This window comes from Mustela nigripes, chromosome 6 (assembly GCF_022355385.1).
Source record: "Mustela nigripes isolate SB6536 chromosome 6, MUSNIG.SB6536, whole genome shotgun sequence".
In the NCBI taxonomy this organism is placed as follows: Eukaryota; Metazoa; Chordata; class Mammalia; order Carnivora; family Mustelidae; genus Mustela; species Mustela nigripes.
The window spans coordinates 9,010,614-9,020,186 of record NC_081562.1 but is presented as its reverse complement, the minus strand read 5'-3'; the positions used below and the strand labels follow the sequence as shown (position 1 = coordinate 9,020,186).

At 53.4% G+C, this 9,573-nt stretch overlaps 1 protein-coding gene and 3 non-coding genes across 4 annotated transcripts; all 4 read right to left on the bottom strand.

The window, feature by feature from the left end:
* Window positions 1-333: 333 nt before the first annotated feature.
* On the bottom strand, window positions 334-7,149 carry RPL3 (ribosomal protein L3). Its single transcript, XM_059401983.1, has 10 exons — window positions 7,048-7,149; window positions 5,914-6,106; window positions 4,825-4,993; window positions 4,148-4,283; window positions 2,844-3,030; window positions 2,126-2,286; window positions 1,550-1,651; window positions 1,006-1,101; window positions 583-702; window positions 334-434 (listed from the first exon to the last, which is right to left on the bottom strand). Exons 1-10 carry the CDS (start codon window positions 7,048-7,050, stop codon window positions 390-392), a joined length of 1,212 nt encoding a protein of 403 aa, XP_059257966.1. The 5' UTR covers window positions 7,051-7,149; the 3' UTR covers window positions 334-389.
* LOC132021042 (small nucleolar RNA U83B) lies at window positions 1,214-1,307 on the bottom strand. Its single transcript, XR_009405220.1, has one exon. It is a non-coding gene; the product is annotated as a small nucleolar RNA U83B (small nucleolar RNA).
* LOC132021046 (small nucleolar RNA U82P) lies at window positions 4,284-4,338 on the bottom strand. The gene has a single exon (XR_009405224.1). It is a non-coding gene; the product is annotated as a small nucleolar RNA U82P (small nucleolar RNA).
* Window positions 6,524-6,587, bottom strand: LOC132021028 (small nucleolar RNA SNORD43). Its single transcript, XR_009405208.1, has one exon. It is a non-coding gene; the product is annotated as a small nucleolar RNA SNORD43 (small nucleolar RNA).
* Window positions 7,150-9,573: the final 2,424 nt, after the last annotated feature.

Below are 9,573 nucleotides of genomic sequence, written 5' to 3'. Positions count from 1 at the left end.
ACATGAAATCCCCACTGCCTCCCTCCAGCCAGGCTGCCACCCACCCTGTGCAAACACACCCGAGCTCTACAGCAGAGCCAGCACCACACCTCCTCCGCGGGGACACACGCATCTACACAAAGCCTGCTGCTCCCGGGGCAGACCAGGGCAGTTTCGTGCTGCCCTTCCACCCCATGGGCTCCGGGCACTGAGCCACACAAGTGGGTGGGGGGTGGTAGGGGGAGGAGACCCTTAGCGAAGCCAGAGGCCAAGGGCAACATCTCTCAAAGAACACGAGGCCCCTGTGGCCACGGTGGCAGCAGCCGGGACCAGGAAGAAAACCAGAAGCAGACGTCACTGGAAAATAGTTTTTATTGAGATCCCACCAGCTACACAATCTGCTCCTGACATTAAGCTCCTTCTTCCTTTGCAATTCGGTCTTTCTTAAGTGGTCCCTGTGGAGAGAGGGCAGAGGGCAAGGTGAGAGGGAGGAAAGCAGCGAGGCACAAAGACTACCCTGCACCCCACTGGGATGAGAGACTGTGTGGGCTCTGTAGTCGGCACAAGCTCAGCCCCCCTCTCCTAGCCAGCCAGGCGGCTCACCATGAACGCTTTCTTCTCCTCCACCGTCTGGAATCGGCCATGGCCAAACTTGGAGGTGGTGTCAATGAACTTAAGGTCGATCTTCTCCAGGGCCCGCCGTTTGGTCTGCACCAGCAAGGACTACAGGCCAAAAGAGAAGGGTTAGTTACGAACAGCCGAGCCTTCCTCTGCCTCATCTTGGTTCACAGGCTGCCTCAGCAGAGGACCGGCAACCTCCATCAGCCCCTTCCGCAGCCCCTCCAGGCTGGCTGCTTCCCCAAGGATCTCCTCCTCCTGCCCCCGAGCGAACCGCTGGAGCACGCCAGACAGGGAATTTCCTCTTCCCAGGACTTCAAAGCCATTGCTGGGGCGGCAAGCAGCCCCCTCTTCCTCTGCACTGCCCTCCACAAAGACCCGCCCTGACGCAGAGGGCCCCAGCCTCACCTTGCGGAGCGTAAGCACTCGCTTCTTGGTTCCCACCACACAGCCCTTCAGCATGACAAAGTCATTGGTCACTTCACCATAGTGGACAAAACCACCCTGGAAAAACAAAGGTCAGGTCAGATAAAGCACGGGACCAGAGATCGCTCAGACGACACACACTAAAGACCCTTCAAGTTCAAGGTGGTCATCGCCACCTGATGACCACCAGGCTGTTCTCAGAAGGAAGGCAGCAAGGAATGTTTCCGCAGTGTGACTCGGGCGCTGTGCCCAGCGCTCATTCCAGAGCCTCATCACCGAACAGCTGGGCCTGAGACCCCACTTCTCACCCATCAGCCCCAACAACTGGACTAAAGACCCAGCATTTCCAAGTGACAGACAACCAGGTGCGGTCTACGCAGGGCAGTTAACAGACTCTGGAAACAGCCTCCATGTGTCAGCCAGGACCCAAAAGCACTAGGGTCCCAGCCCACAAGGGAGGCCTGGCACAAAATCCTGCCAGAGCCAAGAACTTGGAAGCTTGGAGAAGACGGCTCTCATTACTCACCAGGGGGTTGATGCTCTTGTCAGACAGATCGTAGTCGGTGGAGGCATTGTTCTTAATCAGCTTGCCGTCCTTGATGAGGTAGCCCTGGCCAATCTTGTAGATCTAAAAGGGGGAACAACCCTTCAACACTGGGAGGGCACAGTCATACATGGCCCTAGACGGCAGGCCAGCCAACGGGGGCAAATAAAACCTCAGCTCAGGGGAGGGCAGAGGGCTCTGGATGGAAAGCAGCTACCAGTCCTACTGATGGGGTACCCCAGGCCGGGGACCAAAGGAAGCTGGCTGGGCCTGAGAAGCCTGCCACTTGGCTGAACCAGGGCAGAGGCCTCCCCCAAACTCCAATCCCAGGTCCCTCTGGGAGTTAGCTGAACCACAACCTCCTTCGATGGCACCTTACAGATCATACCCCAAGATCCAAACCATGCCTGTCAGACCAGATGAGCACCTTGGATCCATACGCATTCCAGAAGCGCCCCCACCACAGTAGCCCCAACAGGAACCAGAAACCGCACTTCCCACAAGGGCTTGTGTCTCCCTTCCCCGCTTGTCTTCACAGGGGCCCCCTTGGCACCTCACCTTCTTGTTGATCTCCGTGCGGTGATGGTAGCCTTTCTGCCCAGCCCGAGCCACAGAGAAGGCCACGCGGGCAGGATGCCAAGCCCCAATACACGCAACCTTGCGCAGGCCCCGGTGGGTTTTGCGGGGTAGCTTCTTGGTGTGCCAGCGGCTGGTGACACCTGGAGGAGATGTGAGCTTGTCACAGGGGCGTCTGGCACTCGTGCCATCAGCCCCTTTCCTGCTGAATGCCTGATGGGAGTTTACTCATTTGTGGTACATGCACAGAACAGCATTTGACAGCCACTGAATCTGAGGAACGGGTGGGTTTAATGTCCTCTCCCCACTCCTATGTCCTCAGGCTGACCACCTGCCCAGACATAAAGAACAGGTTTTCTCAACCTGTAAAACAAGGTCTTGGAGAATCAGCCCTGAACTAGACAGGGACCATGTGCATTTCACCCCATCCATCAAGTTCCTCACCAGCACAGGCCCGCCCAACTTCCCAGAACCCTCTGCCTTCTGCAGTGGGCGCCAATGGGGAGGGTTCAGCCGGACAGTGAGGGATCTCCCCCACTCCTTTGTGCACTCCCCGCAACCTGACCACAGGGCTGTTATCAGAAGGCAGTGAAGCAAGTTTCTGGAATCTTAGGCCATGTGCCCAACGCTCATTCCACAGCCTCAAAGATCTGGCCCTGAAACCTCTGAGTTTTACAACCTGGGTCACTCTAAAGCTCACCTTTGTAGCCTTTGCCCTTGGTGACACCAATGACATCGATCATCTCGTCCTGCCCAAACACTTGGTTCACAGGCACCTGCTGCTCCAGCCTCTCCCGGGCCCAGTCCAGCTTCTCAGCCACTGTGCCTCCGTTCACCTGGATCTCCATGAGGTGGGCCTTCTTCTGGCGCAGAGGAAGCAGGCGCATCTAGGAGGGAATCAATACAGCTCAGATCCCGAGCTCCAAGCTCTCCTTCCATGGCAAGGGAACTCAGGGTGGGAAGTCTGGCAACTCTGAACCTCCTGTCTCCCTACTGGCAAAAATGAAAAGACTCTTTTCCGTGTCCTAACTCCCCACTGGGTACAAGTCCCCTTCTCAATTCTGATGCCCAAATTCACCATGAGCTGATCCTTTAACAGACATGTAAGGGCCACGCCAACACAAGCAGACTGGAAACAAATCCTAGGACCAAAAAGCCCCACATTCCTGATCATCAGTGTTTTGGCCGGTCCCTTTGGGGTACTGCCTTGGTTTATCCTGGCCATCTACCTTAGCCTACTCACTGTCAATAAGGCATTTACGCTGTGGGAGAGTAGAACAGCAACCTCAGTCAAGGGCAAAAGCTGCAAAGATTAGGGCGAAAAAGAATTCAAGGCAAAACTTCATTAGAACAGCCCAGCACTGTCCTACAGAACTTTCTTCAGCTTCAGTAATGGGCTTACTACAAACGTGAGCCGATGGTCACAGCTAACCACAGGGAAATTGAATCTAACTAAGCAATCAACTAAAACCCTAGGATGGCGGCTCAGAACAACTGTACACAAGAGCAACTCTGACCAAGTCAAGAAAAGGCTCATTCAGTTCACAGGAAGTCAGATTTAAGCACAAATGGCCAACATCTCACTACTGACTACTGTTTTCATTTAGGTAATTCACAGCATCTAAGACTCACCAGTTCCTTCCACTGCTTTTCCTAAAATAGGGCAGTTTCCTTAATACAAAGCCCATAGAAACAGGGCGCCCTCTGCTGGCAACAGATAAACCAACACCAGACTGGAGGCACTAGGCACTGCCTCCTCAGACCAAAGATGGTCTTAACCTGGTCTTCCCCTGCCCCCAGAAACCAAGGGAAGTGCAGGTTCCCCACTAGGCTCGCTGGCCCATCCATTCAGACAAGTAACCGGAACCGGTTTTACCACCCCTCTAAAATCCTGAGACAAAGTCAGTTCGGGCTGAGGATTAACTCAACAGGTACCTAGGTAAGCACCTGATAATGGGCAGTGGGGCAGTGGCCCACCTTTTGTGCCCCTCACTGAGTTCTCACCTGGGTGTGAGCGATGACCCGGATCACCTGGCAGTACTTCTTCATGCTGTTGAAGTCCTTCTCGAGTTGCTTTTTGCCATCATCATCCTGCCACTTCTTGCAGTACTTGGTGAAGGCCTTCTTCTTAGACTTATGCCTTCAGGAGCAGAGCAGAGTTGGGGAGGGGGCCGGGTGCAGGCCTTCATCACCCCTCCAGGGGGTGAGCGGAAGGCACACTGGCACCACTTGGGGATGGGGCTCATTGCCGGCTTCTAAGGAGCCTTTTCCACCGGCAAGCGGAGCCTGGATGGAGCTCATCGGGCAGAGCCGAGCGGAGCTGAGCAGAGGTCCACAAAATTAATGCAAGTCACAAGCATTCAAATACACACTAATTCTTGCTCCGGCTGAGCCATTAACCCAACCACACTCCCGGGCAGGACGGGGGGAGTCACACTGTTCTCTCAGGTTCTAATCAGAGTCCCAATACTTCCTAGCAACTAAGAGAACACTGAATACTGAGTCCTCAGCCAGCACCAACTAGGATGAACATGAAGGTCCAGAGGTGCTCAAGGTGTGCCCTCAGAACTGTTTGTTCAGGAGGCAACAATTAAACCAGACACCAGAGCAGCCCTCCCCCAGCTACAGAGCGCTACTCTCTTCCCTGCTGACACAGAGTGCATGGCCTCCTTGTCCCTTACCAGTTCTTATAAAAGCGCCTTTTGCATTCATCACTAATGTGCTCAGCAAAGATGGTCTTAAAGGTACGGAGGCCTCGAGGGGTTTCCACGTAGCCCACGATGCCCACAACCACCATGGGTGGGGTCTCCACAATGGTCACAGCCTCCACAACTTCCTTCTTGTTCACCTCTGCCAAGAAGAGAGGGGTCAGACTTGAGTGGGATGGCTAGAATCCCCAACAAGGAACCACAATGTCTTGCAGAAATGTGAAATGCCCGTTTAGTTCAAGAGGACAACCTGCTTCGGTAACAGGCAGCTTTGCAGAAATGAGGCCCCTTATCAGCAGTCTGGACTCCCAGACCTGTCCTTACCACGCACTGGAATTCTAACTCAAAAAATACCAGGACTCTAATACACGCTTCAGTTCTCACCTATCATGAATCTTTCTAAAAGCAAATTCCTTGTTGCCTAGATAATACAAGTACGACATATAAAGGGATGTGCTAACAGATCTGAGCACAAGGTAGGTGTTCGATGTCTACATTAGAATGTACCGTGGGGGGGGGGGCACCTGGGTAGCTCAGTGGGTTAAGCCTCTGCCTTTGGCTGGGCACATGATCCCAGGGTTCTGGGATGGAGCCCCATATTGGCAGGGAGCCGGCTTCCTCCTCTCTCTGCCTACTTGTGATCTGTCAAATAAATGAATAAAATCTTTAAAAAAGAAAAAAAAAGTACTTTAAAAAAGAAAAAAAAAGTACAGGAACCAGTGCTGTTTTACTGAGTAGTTTTTTTTTCTCCATTGCACTTCATAAACCAGAGACATGGGCAGCATTAAAGCTTTCAGGTTAAGGTACACAAATACTCATTAGAGCACACTTTGGCCGGAATAATTTACTCAGGTAATGCCCTGACCTCGATACATCCCCCCCCCCCAACTAAAGCAGTAATGCCAGCCACCTGTAGCCTTCACTAGTCACCAATCCTAACGGAGACTTCCATTCTGTCAGGAGGCCAGCCTGCCCTCTTCTGACCGCAGTCCAGTCCACCCCACCCTCAGCTCCTCACCACCACCACGCCCAACCAGCGTGAAGGGGGCTGCCTGTACTCACTGGATCCTGGCCTGTCCACCTCCCGCACGATGTGAGTCATGCCAGCCTTGTAGCCCAGGAAGGCTGTGAGATGAACAGGCTTAGAAGAGTCATCCTTGGGGAAGCTCTTCACCTTCCCACGGTGCCGGCTGCTGCGTTTCCGAGGCAAGAACCCCAGGGACCCGTGTCTGGGAGCGGAGAATTTCCTGTGAGACTGCGAGAAAAGGGTCAACGTCAGCACTCAAGCTTGTCTTAAGGAGCTCACGTCGGATGACCGGCTTGCCTCAGTGGTGCAAGGGTCTGCCGCCACACGGCGTCCACACCAGAAACCCAGTAGCTCAGCCTACATGCTTACGTGCTGGGCTGGGTTCGGAGATGGGTCACTGACCCTTAATGCCTTGAACCTTTGCCTCAAAACCTCATTTTGTAACCAAAAAACCAGCCTCTCCTTTCTTCTCTAAACAGGACAAAAGCACACCAGGTGATGTCCTTAAAATGACCTCACAGGTTGCTGTCAAGGCCACATTAGCACAAAACGGGCGCAGGGACCAAGAACTGGGTAGCAAAGGCCACCACACCACAGGCTCCCCGGCTGGACGGACACCAGAAGGCCCCTAGAACTCGACAGAGCCAAATCAGAACCTGACAATCAGCACGGAGCCTCTGTCCGCCCGTCAGTGAGTTCATCATCTGTGGTTCCTGGGAACTCCAGAGGCCTTACGTGGGGCACCGACGTGCCACCCAGGTCAGCCCAGGCTTCCCCCCCCAACCCCGCGCTGGTTTCCGAGGTCAGCACAGGAAGGGCCTAGCGCCCCCACTCAAGCTCCCCCTGGCCCACGCGCTCGCGGACTCTCATCTAGATTAACACTGAATGGGTGAGCTCGAGACCCAGAAGTGATCAGTGCCTCGAAAATTTCCGGGCTCGGGACCTCCAAACCGGAGCCCGCCCCACCGGCCTTCGCCAGCCGACCCGCGGGCCCCAGGTCCCCGGCCTCCCGGATTTTCGGAAAATAGGCCTCGCTGGGGATCTCGCTAAGACCCCCGTGCTCTCGGAACAGGCTCCCGGCGCCCGCCGAGTTGAGATGGCGCCGATGGGCCACGGATTGAGCCGCACCGCCGCGCCAACAACGAGAAAAACACCCTAGTAACACATACCATTCCGCCGCCGAATCCTGCCGGTAGAGGTCGGAACTATCGCGACGAGCCATTTATAAAGCCCCACCTGGGCCCGCCCCTTCCGGCGTACGAGCGCGCGCCCGCGGTGGACGACGGGTCATGGGGCGGGATCGGGCCGTCATTTCCACGCATGCTCATCCTCGCCGAGCGATTGCTCTGAGCGGGACGTCACCTTTGGGGGCGGCGATTAGAGACTACGGCGAGCGACTGGGCTCAAACTTCGTACTCTGGCCAAGAATAGGGACGCGGTGGCTGGCTTGTGGGACTTCAGGTAGCTGCCAAAAGTGCTGGAAGACGCCGTTACGCTGAAGCTAAATAGCTGTGTCTTTTTTCATGTGAAATGCAGTCACCTCCAGGATTGAATAACCCAGCTGCGGGTTTCAGTTACAACGCGTCTTCGCACGTGGTGTCCCATTTCCGTCCCACTCAGTAAATCCGCGGTGTTGCCATTTGTCGGGCACGCCGGGTTGGGACGAGTTGCCCCGCTGCCACCTGCGCAGAGTTGGAGAGAAAAGACCGAAAGCCTGGTTTCCTGGCTCCCGATCCAGAGCCGCTTCCACGATCAACTTGCCGTTAATGCATTGTTTTCGGACGTGCCGTCCCTCAAGCCTCATTTCAACCACTTCTCCCGGTGTCCAGCTGCTGTGGCCGGGCTTCTGGCTAGCTGCCCAACCTCGAAGCCTGGCCCTTCTGCCTCGGGGACCCTCGCTGATCTCTGCTTACACCCCTACCTCCCACCTCCGTGACCCAGGAGGCTCCTAAGTGCTCTCCCTGCCTCCAGGCTTGCCTCCCCAAATCTTTTTAAGAATCAAATGTCCGGGGCACCTGGGTGGCTCAGTGGGTTAAGCCGCTGCCTTCGGCTCAGGTCATGATCTCAGAGTCCTGATCAAGCCCCGCATCTGGCTCTCTGCTCAGCAGGGAGCGTGCTTCTTCCCCCCTCTCTGCCTGCTTGTGATCTCTGTCTGTCAAATAAATAAATAAAATCTTAAAAAAAAAAAAAAATCAAATGTCCTGGGCGCCTGGTCGCTCAATGGGTTAAGCCTCTGCCTTCGGCTCAGGTCATGTTCTCAGGGTCGTGGGATCAGGCTCTCAGCAGGGAGCCTGCTTCCCCTCCCCCCCCCATCTCTGCTTGCCTCTCTGCCTATTTGTGATCTCTCTGTGAAATAAGTAAATAAAATCTTAAAAAAAAAAAAAAAGGAATCAAATATCCTGTTACTTCCTATGAAAGTAACCCCCTCACTGAAAAGACCAAGGAGGTCGCAAGTCATTCACATTAAAAATTCTTACTGGGAGGGACGCCTGGGTGGCTCAGTTGATTAAGCAGCTGCCTTCCGCTGGGGTCCTGATCCCAGCGTCCTGGAATGGAGTCCCACATCGGGCTCCTTGCTCAGCAGGGAGCCTGCTTCTCCCTCTGCCTCTGCCTGCCTGTGCTTGCTTTCTCGCTCTCCCTCTCTCTGATAAATAAATAAAATCTTTAAAAAAAAAAAAAAAGAGAGAGAGAGAAAGAAAGAAATTCTTACTGAAGGACTGCTGGGTGCTGGGTGCTGGTTCCTTGGGATTAGGCATTAACTCCCGTGGCTGCCACCCAAGGCTCTATTTTAACTGGCTACTCCTCCACTGTTTTTCCTGTGTGAGGGCACCCACATTCTTTCCCATATATCACTTTGCACCTCCATTCCACCCAGTCCTGTTGTTTGATTCTGGGCCCGGCCATTGCTCCCACCATTGTTTTAAAAAAAATTCTTTTAATCTTCCCACCATCCCTTGAGGGGCAGCGCTGATGGGTCCTCAGTCCCTTACTGGAAATCTTTGGGGCCAGATGTGTTTCCAAACTCAGTGTTTTTCATGTTTTAAATAAATCATGCAATATGGTGCACACACTTATGTAATCCTCCCCAAACTCTTTAATGAAACACATTAATTCTGTTAAAATATATATATATATTCTCATGGAGTGAGATAAATATAAACGTCTTCACATCAGTGCCAGGCTGACTTTGCTGCCTAAAGAGTTCAGATCAGTTTGATTTTTGCTATCAAATGATTTAAGTTTTTAATTTCAGAATTGCAGACAAGGGATTATGGCCCATACTGTCTGTCCCCTCTTACAGAGAAAACAAACCCTCAGACCAAGAGGAAATAATTTGACAAAAGTCACACAATCAGTGAAGGACAGAGCTGACTCTAGCTTGGATATTCAACTCGGATTTGGTGTTCAGTAACCACCCTGCCCCCAAGAAATGCTTCTGGGGTCCCAAGTCATTCACTCAGTAAGAAATTCTTTGGGTGCCTGGGTGGCTCAGTGGGTTAAAGCCTCTGCCTTCGGCTCAGATCATGATCCCAGGGTTCTGGGATCAAGCCCCGCATCTGGCTCTCTGCTCAGCGGGGAGCCTGCTTCCTCCTCTCTCCCTGCCTGCCTCTCTGCCTACTTGTGATCTCTGCCTGTCAAATAAATAAATAAAATCTTTAAAAAAAAAAAAAAAAAGAAAGAAAGAAAGAAATTCT

Coding starts and splice junctions, on each gene's coding strand:
- RPL3 (XM_059401983.1), bottom strand. Junction 4,994..5,913: donor GGTGGACAGGCCAGGATCCA/GTGAGTACAGGC, acceptor TCTTCTTGGCAG/AGGTGAACAAGAAGGAAGTT. Junction 435..582: donor AGGAGAAGAAAGCGTTCATG/GTGAGCCGCCTG, acceptor CTCTCTCCACAG/GGACCACTTAAGAAAGACCG.